The 22,507-nt window shown below is 45.2% G+C and overlaps 1 protein-coding gene and 1 long non-coding RNA gene across 9 annotated transcripts in view; one reads left to right on the top strand and one right to left on the bottom strand.

The window, feature by feature from the left end:
- The window catches only part of prdm16 (PR domain containing 16), a 144,332-nt gene extending 136,062 nt beyond the window's left edge, over nucleotides 1–8,270 (bottom strand). For 6 of the 7 annotated variants that reach the window (XM_057041982.1, XM_057041989.1, XM_057041983.1 and 3 more), the window contains exon 1: nucleotides 8,024–8,270. In XM_057041982.1, the coding sequence (XP_056897962.1) occupies nucleotides 8,024–8,060 (37 nt within the window). In that variant the 5' untranslated portion in view covers nucleotides 8,061–8,270. The remainder of the gene's footprint in view (nucleotides 1–8,023) is intronic. The other variant, XM_057041987.1, reaches the window with a different exon arrangement.
- Nucleotides 8,271–8,537: 267 nt separating this feature from the next.
- On the top strand, nucleotides 8,538–18,548 carry LOC130530640 (uncharacterized). 2 transcript variants are annotated; one of them, XR_008951887.1, is made up of 4 exons: nucleotides 8,538–9,213; nucleotides 15,018–15,102; nucleotides 17,461–17,580; nucleotides 18,236–18,548. It is a non-coding gene; the product is annotated as an uncharacterized LOC130530640 (long non-coding RNA). The 2 variants fall into 2 exon arrangements; XR_008951888.1 differs by lacking the exon at nucleotides 18,236–18,548 and adding an exon at nucleotides 18,092–18,229.
- The last annotated feature ends 3,959 nt before the right edge of the window (nucleotides 18,549–22,507 follow it).

Raw genomic sequence — 22,507 nt, forward strand, 5'->3', positions numbered from 1 at the left:
TTTGTTGTCCATCAGTCAGTAGTGCAGGGCCGGGGTCGGTCCCGACGCTGAAAGCTCCATTCACACACCCTCTCACCCAGGGATGTTTTTGCAATTCAATATTTTCACACGCAGGCAGCTTCGTCGTTACTTTGGAACCGTACACTTGGCAGGATGAGGCTGGGGGCCTCTGGGACAGAGGAGCTGAGAGGTGGAGGGGCGGAGCAGAGGGGGTCAGTACAGAGGAATCCTAGCATCGAGAGGGGATGGGCCCACGCCTGGTTAATGGGCCCATCTTGAAATGTTTTAGGCAGGACCCCTGCAACACCTTCACATATGCATGCAAGACGGGTTAGACGCCCACGCACTGGGCCCATCTCATCAGCTCACAGCCAATCTGAACCCGAGTTAATGAGGAGGGTTTTTACTTACTTTGTCAAAGTCTGACACTAATATGTATGGTCACATTACTCTGCCAACCAAGTCAATAGCTGGAATAAAATTCAACCAAAGTACAATCTGCTGAAGCTAATAATGTGTCAGGAGGAATCAAATGGACACAAAAATGGCAGTCTTGAACTTCAGCAAACGTCAGTTCATGAAAAAAAGAGGCTTTGTGAGTAATTTCTAAGCAGAGCCAAAAGGAAAAAAAAAAACATGAAGCGAGAAACAGCCACTAACATACGTTTTGACTTGATCTCTATCTTCACTCAAGCAAGTAGAAGATGCAGCTCCACAAGCTCCAGCTAACTGTCCAAAGTGATATGTACCACATAATGAGCAAAAACTAGAAGCTGCGGTGTCGCTGAGACGGTTTTCGTAAAGTATCAAACAAATAGTGGAGAGCCTGAGAGCCCCGTTCACGAGAACCCGGCAGGGTCGGTGCATAATGACAGCTCAGTTACGGTGAATCCACTTCTACAAACACCCACCTCCTCTCCTCTGCCCCACAACCACCCCACCCAGCAAGGCAAATTTGTCAAACTCACCAAAACGATGGGTCTGACAGTGTAATCGCTAACCGTCCCTGCTGACATGAAAGAGGTCTTTATCTGGCCAAATCAAAGGACCTGATCTAGGAGAGAAAGGGAGGTGGAAGGGGCGCGAAAGAAAAGAGCTGTCCCACTCTGCCCCTGTGAGACAGGGAGATGCCTCTAATCCTCCTTAATGAGACACTGCGTGCCCATCTCTGCGGTAATGATGAAACACACGGCGGAAGATGGTGGGAGGGATGAAGGAGCCGGACAGATAGAGGCGAAGATGGAGCGGATGCTTTGAACTGGCGGCCAGATGAAAGGACAGGCAAGCAGAGGGAGTTTAGAGCCGCGCTGTCGCTACACACCACTGAGCATTGGAGATGCAGACAGACAAACAGCCCTGGAGACAGAACAGTTTGTCTGCTTATCATATCTGGACAGGATGAGCCATCATCAGTGCTGTGAGTGTGTGTGTGTGTGTGTGTGTGGTGTGTGTGTGTGTGTGTTGTGTGTGTGTGTGTGTGTGTGTGTGTGTGAGAGAGAGAGAGAGAGAGAGAGAGAGAGCTGAAAACACTGAAATCTAGCATGAAACAAAAACATGCTACGTGTTTTCTGAGAATATTATTATCACATGATGTAAAAGGTTTTCTTGGTTATTTGATTTTAGTAATACAACATGGGGTAATATTAATGAAAATATTATTGATGTCAGTCAATGAAATATGACATGAGAACTGTCGTTATAGAAAAAAAACAAGACAAGTAATCCCCGGGAGGGACAATATAATCTTGAGTGGTAGGGCCCCAATTTTAAATGAAGAACTTCATACTTCAGCTAAACTTCCTTCTCACTGCTATGCAAATAGCAGCTCGTTTGCTAACTGTGACTAGCACCATGCAAAATGGCATCCTGGGATTGAGCGGCTTTGCTTTAACCAACAAGGAAGTGCAGTTGGCAGCACTTGTCATTTGTACAAACCTGATGAATCATATGATCACGACAAGAGCGATCAAGTTCAGCCTGAGTGAGATCGACCTCATCGCAAACACACGTCGTGATTAGAGAAAAGACTCATATTGGAGATAAAACAAAAGCATCTTAGCTCTACAGGTGGAACCTGTTCTCTCCTGCCATTGTGCAACTTACTGCCACAATGTTCTTGGATTTGTAAAAACTTCAAAATGTAAATAGCATGAAAGACCAGAAATAAATGCTACAAAACATTTGCATTCTAACATAACCTCAGAGCCGCCAGAGTGCTGGAACATTAGTTATGTGGGGTGAAAGACGCCCTTTAGAGACTCAACACATTCTGCCCATGTTTTGCAACAACAGACGTTGTTTAGCAGCAGGTGGTGTATAATCACGCAGACACACAAAGAGATAATCATTTAGTGTTAACTACAGCACTCAAGAAGCAAGAAAGAGGGGTGACTCCCGCACTCGGGGTGTATTCTTAGCCCCAAGTAGCTGGACTGGATTCTCTGGGCCCAGCCGCAGTCAGCCGTGACTCGATAAGCAGCCGCAGGTCAAGATAAAACGTATTTAACCGCAGTGTAATGGCTTTTCATTTTCTTAACCCTCTTTTTTTGGCCAACACTTTCCGCCGTTTGAGTGCCCCTCGCCTATTTTTAACAAGACCCTGCCCCCAACTGCAGGCTGAACACGAGGCTCACGAAGAGAGACGAAGAACAGGGGGACTGTTCAAAAAAAAAGGGAAAACATCAGGGACACGTCCTCAGATCTCTGGGGCACGCCACGGTCTCCACGGCCAAACGATCGGGAGATTGCTGTGTTTTTACAAACACGGTGAATGAGGTCATGGTGCAAACAATCATACTTGCCAACTGGATAATGTGAGGTCAATGTATCAATGGAATGAATGGGATTTAGAGCCATGTGCAAGAGCTTAATGCAATGGTCTTTGTATGTCAACTTAAAATTTTACTTAGCCAGCATGAGACCAGGCACAAAGCATGGGGCTGCAACGTGTGTGTGTGTGTGGTGTGTGTGTGTGTGTGTGTGTGTGTGTGTGTGTGTGTGTCTGTGTCTGTGTCTGTATGTGTACAGGTATAACGACATGCCCGCCACTGCTGTGCCAAAACCAAGGTCAAGGCTCACAACAGAGACAGGACAGCCAAAAAACTGTACAAAATAGTGCACTGATCCCCACCCACAACACACACTCACACACACACACACACACACACACACTCAGCCAGCCAGCCAACACTGCCAGCTCCTGCTGTTTAGATGACATTTATGCTCAACCTTTCCAGTTTGTGATTGATTGGGGTTAAAACTGAACATTGCCCAAATATCTACCAACAAAAACGGTGTGTGTTCATGTGAATGCATTTGTGTGTGTGTATGTGTGTGTGTTTATGTGTGAGTGTGTTTCCATAAAGATCCAGCCGCTGTACTCCAGGGAATGCCAGTCAAGTGTTTTCAGCCGTTCAATAAGTCTGAATTGACAACATTCTGCAAAACGCAAATAGAATTCAAACTCACTCCAAACAAATAATCAAGCGACTCGGCGGCGCTGTAGATTAACACATACACAAGTTCATCAACCTTTTCTAATCCCGAGCAGCTTGTCCTTTAAGTTTCAGCTTTTTTTTTTTTTTTTTTTTACTTCTGCATGCATGAACAGAAAAGATCCTGAACTTGGTCTTTGTTTGCTGTTTCAGAGATCCATGAATAGTACACAGACTGCTGAATCGTTCAGAGGAAGGAGCCCACTCTCACAGCAAATTTGATGAGACGGCAACCGAATCTGTTGGAGCCTTTGTAAGTCAACTAGTCTTCGGTGTAATGGGCCAACTTATTCCACTGAAAAGAGAAAACCCAGGAGCCTCGCAGCACATGCTCGCCCCTGTCCCGCTACGTCCATGCAGGCTGGGATGAGGACGCGTTCCACAGTAATGTTCGTCTGTGCGCCGGTGCCAAATGTGGACTGATACAATTAGTTATGCTACACAATTTTTCTATTCCTCGTAATTATGCCACAATCAACCCAAGTGCTCAGACAGAGATTTTTAGAGCACGCATGAAACAGACGTGAGTACACAGAATCATCAAAATGGATGAAGGACAACAATAGCTTCCTCCTGCAGTGCCTGACCTATGTTCTCAACTTCCCCCGATTCACGTTTTTTTTCTTCTTCAAGGGCTGAAAAGCGACTGCTCAGGGGGTTAGAGGCTCTGAAACGTCGAGGTGGCGACTGTGGCGGTGAATTGATTTCACTGATTGGCTGACTAACATCATTTTCCAAATGTTTTCTGTTCGCCGGACATCGGTGCCTCTCCCAACGCATCTGTAACACTCACATATGTCGGGTTCTTGAGGAGCATCAAAGATTCATCATCTAGCATCGGATTTCCTTCGGCTAGACTGACTGGGCTACTGTATTTGACTTTAAAACTCAGCTAACGCTAGCCAACTGAATGTAACGAAACAAACATCTGAAAAATGACGCTACACACGTATCTGTAATCACACAATCTGATGCATAACATGCAAGATGGACACAGTGCAACATAGTGGTAGACAGAGGTACTAGTGCCAGTTATTTAGCCTTAGGCCATTTAGTTCCTGGTAGAAAAGTTCCAGTGGCTTTCTTTGGTCGGAAAATGCAACGATTCATGGGACTACAAGTCTCACAAATGGCTCCAGCTGCTTTACATTTCAATATAAAACTTCCAGAGTGCTGCTTCTTGATTCCAAGTGCTGTTAAGATCATTCACATCATCGCACATGGAGGCAAATTGGCTCCACAAAACCACAAGAGTCTCAAGTTTCTCCTCATGTTTTATCTCAGAGGGGGCTACAGCAGGAAGAAATAGATCTCATTTATATTTTTTATTTTCCATTCAGAATCAATATCACAATGTTTAAATGCTAAACAATTAGCCAAGCCTAAACTAGCAACCACATTAGACTTTTGAGAGGTTTTGGACTCACTGGAACCGTCCGAGTGTCTTTTCCTGCACGGCCAGGGTCTAATCTGTGAACATGGTGCCACTGCTATCTGACAAATATTATAACTGCTCCAAGATAATACGTGGGAGGCTACAGGAGACGCACAGTGTTTAGCCAGAAGTTCAAACACTGTTGCCTTTTAATGTATTATGGTTACATTTTATTGCTCCTGTCAAATATATCAGAAGCTGTTGAACAGGGCCAAGTTCATGACATTGGAGTTCATCTAATAAGAGGCGTTCAATGCACAGATCAACAGGGTATCTGGCAGCAGAGAGAGAGAATATTGGAAGTTGTGTGTAGTTGTTCAGCGAGACGGTCGGGGTTTTTTTGGTTTTCAACTCAGCAATAAAATAAGCAGCAACAAAAGCAATCAAAGTTGAAAAATCGAGGATATAATTATATCGTGATCGAGAGAAAAGGTTCTGAAAATCAATAGTGCGCGTGTGTTGGGGCAAAACCGGCGCAACACCTTGTTATTGGCCCTACTGAAAGCTGTTACATGGTTCTGCTTTAATTATCTTTCCTCTAGTTCACGCGTGCACGACGAGAAGGCAGCGTGCGTGCGTTTTCTGGTCTCACCTGCGGAAGGAAAAACACGGTTCGATCACTTGTCCAAACTGATCTAAATCCAGTTTGCACACAGTCAATATGAAATAAATATAGATTACAAAGGAGTCTAACTTTTCACGCGCGAACGCATTTCTATGTTCTCACTTAATAAAGCGATATAAAATATTTGGGTTATCACGGATGTGGGCGACGACTATTTAATACTTTATGTGTATATGTTAATCCACTGTAACGATTTTGATTTAATTTTTTCAATCGACTTTGTTTTATTTTTATTTTTTTTACTTGATCTCACCTGAAATCAGACCTCAATAAAGGAAATCATACAATAAAGAAGACGTCAACACCTGAGAAAACACAGCTACAGGCCCACCCCGTGAGAACCAGATCATATTATAATCCAAACACAGAAAGAAAAATCAATTAATCCTGACCCGAAGCATATGTAAACAAAGCAGGACCACTGATCGATCAATCAATTTAATTAATAAATAAATGAAACGAGCGTGGAAACTGCGGTGTTTCTGTGTATGTGTGTGTGTGTGTGTGTGTGTGTGTGTGTGTGTGTGTGTGTGTGTGTACAGTATGTCTGGACATGATGTCGGTGTGGGCCTTTTGCTGCTATAGCCTCAGAGACTTTTTCGTACCTCAGGAAAAAAAAAGCAGGGGAGGGGATTGAGGGGAAATCTACTCCCACGCGTCATATTCTAAAAGTTGTTGGCCCGCAAGCCTTAAATTAAAAAGAAATACATTTTTTTTTACACTCAGCTTTTTTCATATTGAACTTGTGTTCCTGCTGCAACACAACAGACCCGAGGCCTGCATGTGGGCCGCGTTCGGTGGTCTGATGCGAAAAGTGCTACAAAGCCAGGTATTTGTGTCCATTAGCGCCGGGATCAACAGACTATCAAGGCAGAGATCAAGACCAAGTGCAATTACTGGGCCAGAAGCAGAATCCTCCACATGTTCAAGTGGTTTCACTAAGTGGACCAACTGCTCTTTTATTTTTCTTTTTTTTTAAAAACATATTCTGGAACCTGAGCCCAAAGGCTACAAATTTAAAGGACATGGAAAAGTAATCAAGTAACGCATAAACGTTATTATTTTAAAGGTGTCAGTCGTTTTATTAAAATTGCACCGTTTAACTTAAAGCCGTTGTTTTGCCAGTTTAATTTAATATTTAAAATAAAATAAAAATAATGGCAGCATATTTGTGAAAGATATTTTCTTGCAAGCACAGCCTGATTTATGTAGTGGAAGCGATTTAGCTCGGTCTCAAATGTTGTGCACAAATATTTATTCCACTTGAGGTCTGAAATGTAAATGATATTTTTTTCCTGAATGTTGTTCGCGGTGGTTCGCATTGAATTAAAGTCAGGGACTTTGGCAAAGTTACAAAGCCTTTAAAAGGCCCGCATATGTGCAATATGGCAAAGACTGAGGGGGAAAAATAGTTTAAACCTCTCCTGTAATTTACTTCAAATTTTCAGGTCAAACAAGGAGCCCCCAGATTGAATTAAATAAATCTGTTAATGCATTTAAAATAAGCGGCCACCGAGAGTTTCGGTGAGAGGTTAAAGGCTGAGAATGACGCGCAGCGAGCGAAAAACGTTTAAACGGGATTAAAAACAAACCCACCGATCCTAAACAAATGCCACATTTTTAAAATAATAAAAGTTACCAAAAAAATTGGGATTTTTCCGTGTGACAGGAGCCACAGTCCATTAAATCTGCGGCCGCTGTTTTTGCACATGCAGGACGCGTTATTGATTGACATTCCCAGAGGAGGACCCGGTCCACAGCAGTCCGAGTGGCCGCGCGACACAACTACATTTCCAGGCTGAGGTATATTTTTTTTGCATGTTCCAGTCGGGATGGAGAGTGGGCGCAAAATACAGGGGAAAATATCGCCGTTTCAGTCCAAATTCGCATCTCGGCGTCCCGATCTGTGCGCGCTGTGTTCAGTGGGAGCTGTGCAGCAGCTCGCAGCACTGTGCGGTGCCACAGCGCCCACTATTTTAAAAGCCGGGAATGTGATCTCCGAAACTTGCACGGCTCTGTAAAAAGTTACCCTCCGTTTCGACAACTTTTCTTGTAACTTTTAAAAAACCTACGCGCGCGCCGCGTCTGCCTCCGTCCCCCCAAAAAATAACAACTAATTTCAAGACGGAGCTGGGATTGTTTCTTCCTTTTCCTTTTTTCTCCTTCTTTTTTGGACGGCTGTGTCTGGGACTGGAGCGTAATCAACCCAAACACCAGCGCCGTTTCTCATCACACATGAAGCGTCGTGACGCCGGGAAGCAGCGAAGCCAAGCCCGAGACATGCGGGGAACCGCGAGCAGGCAGCCCGGAGCGGGACACGTTCTTTAGCAGAAGAGTTAACTCCGGACAAAGAGTGGCCCCCTCCTCTCTTTAAGGATATGACAAATGACAAGGACATGTAGAGACGCAGGAGCCTTCGGAGCCGGCGACTCAAAGCGAAGGACAGCGAGAGGGGAAAAGAACACTTACTTTTGGCCAGTTTTCTCGCCCTCGCCTTGGATCTCATCTTGTCGGCTTGTAGATTCCTCTCGTCGTCCTCCGTGAGCCCAGAAGCAGCAACAACACTATCTTCATCTCACCAGCATTGTCAGTTTGGACACCTTCGCACATGCGCACAGGCCATTCAATCTGACACCCTCGCCGGGGCCAAAAAACTTTCCAATGTATTCATCATCATCATCACTTTTTTTGTCCTATCGTCTCCCCTTTAGATCACTTATCTCTTCCCCTCCTCCTCTTCCTCCTCCTCCTCCTCCTCCTCCTCCTCCTCGCCTCACCATCTTACCCCCACCAACCTTGCCATCCCCTTACCCTCTCGCACCCCCCCCCCCCCCCCACCATCCCACCTCCCCCACCGCCACCCCCGCCTCACCCGGACAGCGCACACGCGCAGCCCGCTCCGCTCCGCTCCTGCAGGCACCTTCTTGGATTTTTTTTTTTTTTTAAACCTCCGTATCAACGAGGCTTTTCTGCGTCCAGCGGCGGACCCAGTGAGGCAGAGAGGGGGGGGTCAAGGTTGTACTGGGAGAGCAGAACTGCAGTGGAAAAAGGTTCTCCTCGTGTCAATAACTCTGATGTTGTGTCTAACGTTCATGGCGCGATTTTTCTGCTTCTGCAATATGATCTTCAAATATTTCCCGTTTCTGATTCTGCAGAGTAACAATGCCTGCGTGTGTGCGCGTGCGCTTGTGGCAAGAAATTCTCCTACTGCCAATGTTATTTTTAACTCATTAATGCACGTGCGAGCGTAAATACTTCCACGGCTCGATGAGAGTTGCACTTTACAAGCAACGATGTGTGTGTGTGTGTGTGTGTGTGTGTGTGTGTGTGTTGTGTGTGTGTGTGTGTGTGTGTGGGCGCGCCCGCCCTCGGGACAAGCAGCGGCCAGCAGCTGTTTGACGCACGCATGGAGCTGTACACGGGGGCGAAATGCGGGCTTTTCTCCTTCTATTTCTTCTTCTTTGCTCCGATGTGTTGACGTTTGTAACAATCGCGTGTGCAGCAGGTTATTTCTGGGGATTTTTCTGCCGGTTTAGCGCAGCTGACCTGCAGGAGGTGGACACACGCCGCAGATCTCGCCGTTGCGCCTGCCTACACCTGGCTACAGGAGACGCGTTTGCGTTAATCCCTCATCCTGATACAGATCAGAGGAGTATAAGGTAATTTCAAAATCCCGTTTTAAAAAGACGCCGGCACAAACACACACACATATTAGTATTTATATGTATCTATAAGTAGGCCTATGCATGTAAATTATATACATCTACAGCGACATATTTTACTCTCAATCAACTTTTTAGATTTTTTTAAACATCGATCTATATTATCTAAAACACAGTTATTTACATGACACATTATTTGAATTTTTAAAATAGTTTTTTTTAATTATGATACATTCAACAGCAGCAATAATAACGCTAATGCTATTAGTGATGAAGGTATTGAATTAAATTAAATTACTAAAAGACTAAATATAAGTAAATATAGGTACAAGCATTTAAACGTTTCTTTTAGAAAATGTTTTAATGCACTGGCTGCTGTTGGTCATGTTGGTGTGGGCCTGCAGCCTCCATGTCATATGGGAATGGTTTCCGTCCAGATTGGCTGAATAAAGGCGGCTCTATGTTGGAGCCTATTAAATATCGGTGGTGAAGGAGCCACTGCAGAGCTCTGGAAGAGGGAGCAGCTCTGTGCACACTGAGCACTCAGCGTGGATTTGAAATAGGCTACCGGAGTGGGTCGAATCCAACGACGAATGATTAGTTCAGATATTTTGCATGATTTAATTCGTTTTTATTGCTATATTATTATTTTTTTAATTGTAGAAATATGTTATTTTCATATTTACTGTGACCACATAAATTCCACTGCTTGAAATTCTTCTGAGTTTCGTTCCCGATGGATGTTTACTCCAATTTTTACGCACGTTGGAGCAATTTTAATAAAGGCTCGATTTAATCAAACTCTGAAATTGCCCTGTTGTTTTTATACATAATGAATCCTTAATCAATAATTATCAGCCGCAATCAGCATATATTATCTAAATATTAGATTGTATTTGGCGACACAGGACTAAGAGGTTAATTTGTTGGCTCCCTTGAATCCCGAGCAGCGTGCGAGCTGTGATTACACACGAAAGGTCCGTGTCAGAGGGTGGCCAGGCACAAACCTGTTGGATTAACAAACACATTTCTTCACATGCAAATAAGGAATCGCCGTTGCAGTTTAAGTGGCCCAAAGAGGAACAGGCTTGATGAATTATTTGCGTAAAGGTGGTTGATTTCCTCCTTTGTGTTGGTGCAAGCGTGGTGACAAACTATCGATATGTTGAAATCGATGGCTGCGTTGGTGCAGCCAGCGAACCTAGAAGTCCCCCCTGAAATTCTTCCCAAAAGACACCTTCGACAGCTCAGGCCGGGCTCAGGATATTTCTGCACATCAGGTTGGACAAATGATTTCACGCGGAGCAGCACCTTTTTAAAAGGCGCAATTAACCGTGATTACGCCTGCAAATAGAAGTGTTGCTCCCCGACACTGGCCCGTTGGGAAATACTTTTATGCGTCATTTAAACATCGACCTTTAACAGGAGGAACTGAGAAAGCTGGCGTTAGAGCCGCGCGTGTGCTTTGCACGTTCCCCCCCCCCCCCCCCCCCCCCCCCCGGAGCGCGGACAGGCGCTCCCGCATCAGTCTCCGGGACAGCATGTCAGACGTCAAGGAAAGAAATCAGTCTGCTGCAAATAATAATGCTTATTTAGTATGGCTCTAAATGTTTTTGGGTTTTTTTTAGATCTTTAGTGCGTAAAAACGGCGCACACGATTAATCATTTATAGAAGGTGGAATTCTGCAGTCCGACTGGATTAAACCATGCAAATATGCTTTCTTGGAGACAAACTGGCATTTTTAAATGTGGTGACTGTGTGGCAGCATGTTGAATAAAGTCCATGGGATAATTCACTGTTTTCTTTTCTTCTCCTTTTCAAAATTATCCACAGGCACAGAAGAAGCTTCCTATATCAGAAGTTAAACCAATAAACAACACGAAGTGCGCCAACCTGAAACGAAAATCAGCCATAATAATTCAGTATTAACAACGTTTCATTTGGTTTTAACTGAGTATAGTTACCAAAACCGGGGTCAGAGATGTTTCTGCACTTATAAACGATGCGGGTCAAGATCAACACCAAAATCAGGCGCGCACATCTCACGGTAGGTAGGTAGGTAGGTGTGCCCGTGCACGCCGAAGTTTACACCCTGTAGATTGATGTGGTCTGACTGCGGTGACTGTACACACCCCCGAGCCCCCCGCCCCCCCACCACCTATACACACACACACAAAAACACACAAATGCGTGCACGCGCACACACGCACACTGAAACCCAAGCTTTATCCCCGCTGGAAAAGGCTCCGGGTCTGAAGATTAGGCACTGCGCACAGATAACATCAGCGCACGGTAGATATGTGAAATGGAGCACCTCGCGCTCCGGCCCGCAGATGAGCGGGACATCAAAAAGACCCTTTGTGAGCTCCGAGAGGATTGTAAATTTGCCAACTATAATTCTGTAATAGGAGAGTAAACACAGTAGGCCGCGACGGGGCGGAATACACGCGCTCAAGAACGCGCCCTATGCGTATGATGCGGCCGCACGGTCACGACAGACATGCCTTTGGCCGAGAAAGAGAATCTCCTTTTTTTAGGATATCGGTGGATTCGAATCCCCCAGGAGCTAATCAATGACAAATTGAAATAATAGCAAGTGGAGAAGGAGAGACGCGTCCCGCTCCGCAGCACCAGCACCAGCACCCGCCTCCCCTGCGACCAAGCCCCCAGGAGCGGTCATAGAGGAGTTGCCTTTGTAATTATTAGCCATTAATTGAGTTCAGGACCTCGCGGGTCTGTGGGAAATGGGAAAACTGACCGCTAATCCGAGACGGTTCTTTGGGGCCTTTTGCAGCGTTGTTAACATGCTGTCAGAGGAGAAGGGCGCTGCGCCACCGCTTCTGATAACACCAATACGAAGGTTAGAGGAGGGCAGTGGCTGTACACACGCACACACGGGGACGGAAGCCGCTCTGACATGGCGGAGCGCTGCTGCAAAATACGCACGTGTGTGCATGTGTACGCGCCGAATGCTGAGGATTTTATATGTGCATCTAAATCTACAGTTGCTGGATTCAATGTTTTCCTTTACAGTGATTTAATAAATTAAATATGTTGGAATATTTGAGCGCGCTTTATTAATTTCTACTATATCAATTTACCCCAAAATCAAGCATCTTCCGGCTCAAATATACAACAACAGCATTTTCGTTGGACAAACGTCCAACAAAGCAGGAAAACATGTTTCTAATTGTTTCGGTGACATTACTAAAAATAAATATATTTTGTTTTAACTATGCAGCTCCCAGATTACACAGGCATATTATTATGTATTTTTAAAATAAAAATGGCAGAAATAATCTAATAACGATGGCTGACGACTGTAAAACCTAATAGAATAATAATAATAACAATAAATTCAGGCGATAATGAACAAGAAATCTTTCAGAGCAAAGAAAACAAGCATTCCTAATATCATCAGTATTGATTAATTTTTTTTTCTTTGTTAATGAATTAACCGCTCTTTATTGTCACCAATCATCCCCGCAGATCAGAACAGCCGACCCCTCCAAACAAATACGCATCCAGATATCGCCCCCAGGCGCAAGCGAAAATTACCCCGACGTAGAAATGACCTTAATATGATGTAATCAATCACGCTGTCCTCTGGGACACTGGGAATCATAATGTTAATCTTAGAGTTTGGAACGGGGAGGGGGATAACTTGTCATATTTTACAGCGTATAGAAAGTCTTGTTTCTGCAGAGACGGTTTGTGGCTAAAATACGACTTCGTGATATCGAATTGAAACGAGGCCGTTGGCTCGTCATTGTCTTCTTTTTGTGACCTCTGTAAATAAATTTGCCCATTTTGGCGAGGTCTCATCATTGAAATAATGTCAATTCGATTTAGCTACTTTGAAAACATAGAAATTAATTACATTATTCAGTATACATATTTTGAGAAACAATATTTAAAATTTATTTGAGTTGAATTTGATGTATTTTCTCTTGCCACTATATGACCAGTGCTGCCAGTTTGGGTGAGGTACGTGTTGGAGCTCATGAACTTCACAATAAAATGAAGCTGAGCTGCTCTATAAAAGATCATCACACAAATAAAAAGCTGAAGCCTCACAGCTCTTCAGAAACATCCAGAGTGTCACAGAGAACGTGCCAGAAATGCACCAAACATGGGCGCAGATTAGCACCGTGAACACAAACACAACTTGGCAGGAAGCGAGAGGATCACCAAGCGCCGGGGCTGCGTTGCCATTAACAACTGTGGACAGATCGAAGTGGCTGAGCTCGCCATTGAGCTGCTTTCACCCGAGGCTGGCATGGCAGTGCGTCAGGACTCCGGAGGGCTGTCTGCCAGCCTTTTAAAAAAGACTGCTTCAGCCATTTCTGCCTCTCATCTTTGAAGCCTTGCGCAGGTCTTTCTTTAGCCTGATTGTGTTGTCACCTGCAGTAAACATCCAATCTGACGTTTTCTATTCATCGAACCAGCTTCAGCAGTGCATGAGGCACCTATTACTTTAATAGTAATCTAACCTACGCATGCAGGACGCTGTAATATAACAATCACACGAGAATCTGAACAAAACCCCCAAACCTAAAACCTTCGCTGGCTGAAAAGTCTCCTCTGCCTCTGCTGAGGGAACAGTCATGCACTTTATTGCTGTATTTGGGGAGTGACATCACTGTGGTGGCGAGGAACACTGGGCCCCACAACACAATGCACACATGCTCCCGGTGCTGATGGGAATGGCTGCCGTCACTTTCAGAACCATTTCCCCTCCCAGCCCTGAATCAACGTGAACGCCGTGTGGACACCGAACACATGTTGTTAAGTATTTTCTGTGCAAATATTCATTCAGTGTATTGGAGAAAAGCGGCTGCCCCGCATTAGCAGACTTTTCATCTCTTAGCCCATACTTACGGGTCTTGTTGACATTCTTAAGCTAAATGGATCTACTTTTCAGTCAAATGTTTCCACTGCCAAGGCAATGCACACCCCTGGTCCAGGGGGCACTGTGTGGGATTCCAGTAAAAAACATATGCGTTCCACACACACACACACACACACACACACACACACACACACACTCAGATGGCCAATGGTGGATTGTATTCAGAGGCAAAAATGTTCATGTTTGACTGATTTCCCCATGGGAGTGGGCTACTTCCAAGAAGGGGGGGGGGGGGGGGTGAATTTGGCAAAGCTGGACACTCCTGCCTGACACCGTATAGGAAGCTCACCATAAGACCCAAAACAGCGCTTTCCAACAAAGGGCAATAAAGTTTTCTACGAGTGCCTCGCAAACAAAGCCCGCAGCGCTCTTGTGAGGTTTCTGAGGGTTTTCTCATGGGTCCGTCCCCCTCCTGTTGCCTGGCAGTGATCAGTCACATTATTTATTTGTTTGTTTCATTTTTTGGTGGTGTTTGCCGTTGCTGTTATGTGTTGTGTGTGTGTCGCTGGCCTGACAGGATGATTAATAGAAGGTATGGGGGGTAGATGGCAATGGTGACTGGAGGTAGGGGTGGGGGTGGGGTGGCACTCGGCACCACATCAAAAAAAACAAAATAAAAAAAAAAGCATTTCATGGGGTTTTTGCTGCCACTTCCCTTTGGAAGGATCACTCACCTCCCTGAATTTTGCTTACATGAAGGTACTAAACTGTAGAAATGACTGTCCGCAACGGAAAAAGGAGCTTGCAGGGGCAGATGGATTACTCCAGAATCAGGAACGGTGCAGTCAGAGCCCCGGGTTGCTGCAGGGCCACAGCAAAGGCTAAAATGTCAGATGGTCCTAGTGTGCAGCCTGGATAAAGATTGACTGTGGACTCGTTTCTTTTCAGAGCTCGGCCTCATAACATGACAGCAGAACAGGTGACTCACAGACGAACCTGATATCTTCCGCCAGAGAGACGTTCTATGGTTTTGGTGAGTGGCACAGGGACAAAAATCAAAGAAAGTCCATGTTACTCTGTTTCAGAGGCATGTTTGGCAACACTGAACAAGAGCATATGTTTGCATGAGGACCCACACTCATGGTTTTAGATGAAACGCTGTTGGTTTTGTACAAATCTCAAATCTGTGGATAGTACCAGATGCTAGCTCATTTACATCCAGAATATACAGTTATTTTTGACCCCGATTACGGATGACAAACCATACCTGGCTCAAATTAATCAAAACTTCCAAGCAGACAGTGAGCAGCCCTACTAACCCACAACTGTAGGGGGCGCTAATGTATGAAACAAGTCATCCTGGATCTTTAAATATTTGAGCTCAAGGTCCACGACATTGTAAAGTGGGCGCTGCCCAGAGATGGAGGACAGAACACAGCAGCCTTTAGCTAATCAGGGGTATCAAAAATGAGCATAGCAAAAAGCTGCTCTGGCATTTATTTGTGTCTTTGTCCACCCAATCAGGCAGAGAAAAACAAAAAAGGGCATTGAAACAGGTTGCCATCTTTCACTCCTGTTGTTTCCCAGAGAGAACTGGCTGCCAAGTCCGTAAGCGAGTTTAACAATTCCATTACCAACGCGCGGAACACCCACACTACTCTTTTGAAGCCAGGGCTTTTTAGAGGAGAAGAGTTTATTGACTTCAAATTGTTACCACTTGGGCCTTCTCCTCTCATTGCTGGAAAAAAGAAGGGCGCACCATGACAGTTGCACAGTGGGACACCTCCACGAAAATGTCAGCCCGCACACTGTTGCTGATCTCTGTCGGATTTTATTCCGAGTGTGGTTCCCGTTAACATCAATTCTCTTGCTTTTACAGCAGAGCTCATCTGTGGACCAAATGTGTCACTCGGTAAGATGGGAAAGACTTTGTTTTTCTGGGGTCGCTAATAAAGCGTGACAGATGATTGGATGGGTGATCCACCCCGTCTGTGCTTGGGTTTTTCCTAAGCGCCTGTATGTCACCCAGCGACATTTGCCATGTGGTGAAGCAGGACAGCCTGACACTCTGTTTTAAAGAATTTATTGTGACCGCAATGTCACGTCATACATATGCTGAAGCTAATGTTTTGTTCTGACCCGCGCGGCGATGATCTTTGAAGTTGTAAGCTGGAACGCGGCTACTGTGGGTTAGTTGGCAGCTGCTGGAACCTCAATGCCTGGACGACTGGGGTTACTGACACCTATAGGCCCAGGGTCAGGGTGGCAGCTCGTAGAGCGTGTGTGTATGTGTTCGTGCGTGTGTAGTCGTGCATGTTTCCCCTGTAACTCTAAACTATAACTACAGTCAATTACAGACATGTCAGTAAATACAACTCAAAACTAAATTTCCTAAATCCTTCTAACCTAACATGGTTTTATTTTGAAATTTAATGGTCACTGTTGCCATCTGGACTCTATTTCCTTGTGGCTCTAACAAAATAAAAGGTTACTGCAATGTAAAACGGAGTTTTATCATGCTATGGAGAACCCCTTTGTGTTCACACCATCAGTCACCGCATGAATATGCTGTAGTTCCATCGACTCCTTTACATTAATGCATTTTGCACCACTGTGCGTGACGTCAGCCAACTGTTGAGCAGCAGTTAACTTTCTATCCCCAGTGAGGAGGAAATTAAGTGACTGTTAATACCCACTGACATCATTGTAGTTCATATAAAGCGATTTTTTTTTCTGCTGTAGGTTTTTCTTTTAGGTCTTGAGAAGTGCATGTATACATGCTAACTTGCCTGAAATTGAAGTTCTAAAAAGCTGGACTAACACCCAGATAATGCGATCGAAGTCGATCTGCTCCTTCATGGACAAAGATCAGTCCCACTGGAATGTGAGCAGATGTTAATAGAAGCAGCTGGCTGAACAGGATGAAAACTGGAGTTTGTTTTTGGACAGATAACGCGACACACGTCATGCTGTCAGGTGCTAACCCGCTAGCTTGTGATGGACGATTGTGCTCTGTGATATCATAGGTCAGCCAGAACCTGTCCAACCCTAGCAAGCTGAAAGAGTGCAAATTGCCACTTAGGTTGCCAAGGCAACATGATTAAAAGCATAAATATGCTACACTTGCATGTATACCAGGATGAAGCCAACGGTCCAATAAAACAAGTTAAAGTACAGATTATCTGGTGATTTCCAGTGAAGCTTCGATGGAAAAAGGAGGGAAATGGTTTTAGTTCAATAGCAGTATCAACTACTCTTGGACAGAAAACAGAATAAATATCAAACGCAGTCGTTGATTCTAGGTGTCGCAACTCCTGAGAGACGGCGGTAATCACAACGCTCAGATCTGTTCCATCACATTTCTAATCAGTGGCTTTTCTGCTCCCAGCAGAACTGAAAAGGTGCCGTCTCAGCAAAAACAGTCCTTGTTCCATCTACAACTCAGCCTGCGATCAAGACAGAAGGGGACCAATGGAGTGGGGAGAAGCAACCACATGAGTGCATGTTTGAGGTGGGTGGGTGGGTGGTGGGATTCTCTGCCAGTGGGTGAGCTTATCCAGAGGATCTGTTCTGCCTCATGAGATGGGGAGAGAACTCTGATAGGAGCCGAGCTCCTGCACCGGGACCCAGGAACAGGCCGGACTTTGTCAGTTTTACCTACCACTGAGTGTATATCTATAAGCACCCAAATTAGTCCTTCAATAACAAACTCTGCCAGTTTCTCTGACTGGTCATGACAAATGTTCGCAACGGATCCGGTTAATGTCAGCCACAAGGGGACTGACAGCCCGTCACCTTTATTGTAACGAAGCCTTACGGCGCGAGCGGGTGGGTGTACATTAAGGCGTTAACATTGGTAATGTTTGTTGAGGCATCTGTGGTCTGACAAATAAGAGCCACAAATAAGGTCCGGCTATTAAAGCTGTTCTTTTGATTTAATTAAAAATGTACTTTCTCTTCACTGAAGTGGGCAGAGGGGGCGCGCTGGCTTAATCTTTATTCTGTCCGCCACCTTTTCACAGCGGAGAAAGCCAAACAGAAAAGCCTGTCGGATCATTATTTGAGTGCCAAAACAGCAGGAGAGGAAAAGGCAGCAGAGCCCGGTGATTAAAATTCCTACCACCTTGTTGACTGCGTCTCCCCAACAAGCTTTGCTTTCTTTTCAGGACTTGGATGCAACACGGCGGTTGAGGGAGTGCGAGCTGGCAACAGATAAGAGGGACGATTTTAAACTGCAGATGGAAACGAGCTCTAAATGCTACACGCAGAAGACAATCAGGCCGAGAGAACCTGCAAACCCGAGCTACTGTTATCTCTTGATGAGACTCTTCCATCAGAATACTGCATCAGTTCATGTGATTGTGCCCATAAGAAAATCCTTTTTTTTTTTTCGGTGCCTCTGAGTCCACTAGGTGGTGACAACCTTTTTCCTGTTGAACTATTACATTACGGACAAAAATAAAGTCTTTATGTCCTCACTCTCTTTGGCCCAACATGCTTGCAGAGCATTTCCTTCATGCTATTGTGTGCATGCACTCGTAGATCACAGTTCATGACAATAATATCAGGGTGCTTGTCAGGTTTTTATGACTTAGACGGGTCTATTTGTAAAACTATATTCTGCAGTGGCCAGTGAGCAGCATAACCAGGTGTGTGTTCTCAATAGCATTAATAGCAAAATATTGTTCTGCCAGTGTTTTAATTGTTGTTATTGCAGTTTTAACAAATCAGTGGCATTCAAATAGATTAAAATTTGATGTTTTCTAAATGATGAAAAATTTGTCCTCAACCACCACATAAAAGTAGCATGAATCAGTTATTGTTGTTAGTAGTAGATTGCTAGTTTGCCATTTTAGTGCATTAAATTACTAATAATTTGCTGTTTTGGACACAGATTAGCAGAAATCTATGGAACATATAACATTGTATTCAGTTTTTTTTGTACATGTACATTGTGTGGGTGTGTGTGGTGTTGTGTGTGTGTTGTGTGTGTGTGTGTGGTGTGTGTGTGTGTGGTGTGTGTGTGTGTGTGTGAAAACCCACTCCGCCCTCAATTAGCCGCTGACGGACAGGTCAATGGCCCGTCAGCACATCCTCGCTGACGGGCGAACGGCGACACATTCCTCCTCCTGTCGCTCCGGCCGTTCCGTCCTCACCCTTCTCAGCCTCCCACTGCGGTAGGTCAGGTGGGGACGAGGGAAACATCAAAAATAGGCGTAGATGGCGCTGAAGGCACACCGAGCAAAAGAGGAGATTTTTATATTTTTATTATCTCCGCTGTTTCAAGTTCGCTGATACCCCCCCCCCCCACACCCACCCACACACACACACACACACACACACCACCCCACCAAACCAGACTGCTCGGATGTCCTGCCCTTTCAACACACCTGAGCTCTCCCCTCTGTTCCCACCCACCCCCACCACCCACCATCACCACCACCACCACCACACACACACACACACATACACACACTTCTTTTTCTCAGCTATATCTCAGTGCTACAAATCCCTCCTTACCCGAGCAGAATTCCTTCCTTCCCACATTTGCTCCTCTCCCATTTCCACCTTCCCTCTCAATGGGCTCACACTGCATTTGGGGAAATTGGTGGGGGTGTGAGGGAGAGAAAGAAAGGAGGGGAGGGATAGAGAGCACGGCGCAGGCCTCTGGCTGTAAGGGAGAGTGCACCTGGATGGGCAGGCTTCCTGGACATGCTGTGAGGGACTATTGTCCTGCATGTCAGCAGCCCCTCTCTTTTAATGGGGCCCGTATATCATCATTCTGATGATGGCAGATGACTGGGACTCAGGGGAGAAGGGGTGGAGAGCGCCGATCTGGGAGCGACGTTCCCGAAGAAAGAAAAGGAGTGTCTTGGGGAGAGAGGTGGGATGAAGGCGAGGGGTTCGGGGACAGGGCTTAGAAACGTAGGGACCCCTAAATCCCCCATCGACTGAAATCCTAGCACTTAACCCCAGCTATGGTATTGTGTGCTGCTGTGGGGATTTTATCCCTCTTTTTCTGTGGCAGTCATTCTTTTTAATGGACTCTGGCTCTGCCCACACCTCCCTCTCCCCATTCAAACGGCAGATGCTTTAACTGATTTGGGGGGAAAAAATTGCTTTATGGCCTATTTTCCTTTCAGGGATACGATTGTAGGAGAGAAGGCTGGTCACCTGTCACGCAAACCAGAACAACCTAAAGGGAGAGGAATAGAAAGAAGACACTTCCTGCTTTGCTAATCTAGAGTGCAGATTATGTAAATCGAGGGGTCGTGGTCACAGCGATTCCTCCATGGTCAGCATGCTTTCACTCCCACCCGGGTCAGATACTGAAGTTCGGTCAGGTGCCTCGGGCCTCGCAGAAAACTGATACTATCGCTCCCTCCAGGGTCACTTTTGTTCAATACTTCCCGGTATGTTGCTAATGTATAATTACGCCGGCCAGCCCACACAGAGGCCACGGACGGGGTTAGGGTTACAGAGATGGCGTCAAAAGTTCATCATCAATCATCAAAATTCTGGTGGCTAAAATTACAGGCCCCAGATGGAGGACCTACAGCAACAATTCTATGACGCGTCAGGGTCTCACGAAGCTCCACCGGTTGCTTGTTGGGAGTGAAACCGGACCAATCTGGCTTTAAAGAGAGCAAAAATTCCCCGGGTTGACTGCTTATGGTGACGAGCTTTAAAATTGTTCTTCAAGGGTCGGCAATAACGCTGACACTCAACATTAGGAAATCACGTTGACTTGCAGTTTCAACAAATAATGCAACATCTCCTGCCATTTTTAAAATTATACTTATATGGCTTTGAAATGAAATCCTTTTTTTTATTTTTACTTTTTTTCATTGTGACAACATAAAGGTGTATATCTTCCTAAAAAAAATGTGTGGGTCAGTCTGGTCAGAGGGAATTTCTGATGTGTATAAACTGGGAAAGAAGAATAAACCTAATGGTACCATGAGGCTGTGCAGAAAAGCATCTTTATAGGCTGCATTAAGGTTTTGACCAACAGCAGCTAAGTGGCGTTTTTCAGTACTCATTGATGATGTAACTCGGCAGCGGATGGTGTGTTCATGTTGTGAGTGATTGAGGAGAGAGCCGGTCGTTCATTTCAAGGGGACAAATGGCTGCTAATTGAGTAGGTGTTGTAAGACCTTGTCTGGATACCTTTCAAATGAGTAAAGGGTCATTTCCCCCATAATTAGCTTTTGTGTGTGAGAGAAAGAGAGATTACTAAAACTCTTCATTTATGTAATTTACGTTCTTATATATATGCATTTTGAGCCTGTACCTTTGGACAGCCAGGTTGTGTCTAAATGTGTAGGTTTAAACACAACCTAAATGTATACATATGTGCTCATTTGCAGAGCTGATTAAATGACAGCGGCCATACATCACACCGCAAGCTGTGGCGCTGACCCTGGAACAAATATTTACATAGTTAGACTAAAGCAACAACCCTTTGTGCTGTTGCTTTTCCCCAGTGTTTTAAGTTTAACTACATTTTAATAAATGAGCTGAAGCAATAGATTAATGTGTATCTGACCTAAAATAGCAAATAATGCAGCGTGTGAAGACTTAAACTCTTCAGAAACAACCTGAAATTCACTTTCTAATCACACAAAACATGACTGACATGGCGTTTTTCAAGAACTAAAACAAAGTGGTAGATTTCCCCACATGAGATCACATCAGAGAACTTCCTATTAGGATAGAAATAGTCACGTAGTGGCCTCAAAGCAACGTATGATTTCTATGTGCTGTTTGAATGGGGTGATTCTTAAAACAGTGAGCCAGTGTCCGCTCTCTTCTCGGCCCGTCACATGAGAAGCAGTTAATGTGTCAGTAATTGGACAAGCGGTATATTTTGGGAAAAGCCCTTTATAAAAATATCCACCCACAGACTCTGAAAGTGAGTGTGTGTGTGTGTGTGTGTGTGTGGTGTGTGTGTGTGTGTGTGTGGTGTGCACTTTTCAGCACGGAGAACAAGCAAACAAGCTGAAAATATGGAGGGAGCGAGAAAAGCAGCTGTATTCTCCAGGTTGTGTGTTTGGATGGCGCCCCCCCCCCCCCCTCCTCCCCCCACAGGGCGGGGCTTGTGAGAGATGACATCACGGGCCAGAGCAGCCGATTATGAAACTCGTAAAGCGCCCTCCGGGTTTGTGCATCCGCGGGCCGGGTGCCAGGGCTGTGGATGTGTGGGCGGCAAGAGGGAATCGTTAGTGAGGTTTTATTGGAAGAGCGGGGAAGAACAAGGGTGCAGGCTAACAGGAAATCAGGATTCAGACGGTCTCGGCGGTGCAGCCGTTTGATTGCTCCCAGGCCTGATGGGCACGTGTGTCTGGGATAACGAGACAGAGGCGACACATCCACATTTCTGCTGTGGGATTGCTTGTGAGAGTCAGGCGTGCGTTGGTGAGATTGGTCAGCATTTG

This window comes from Takifugu flavidus, chromosome 8, assembly GCF_003711565.1.
Source record: "Takifugu flavidus isolate HTHZ2018 chromosome 8, ASM371156v2, whole genome shotgun sequence".
NCBI lineage: Eukaryota > Metazoa > Chordata > Actinopteri > Tetraodontiformes > Tetraodontidae > Takifugu > Takifugu flavidus.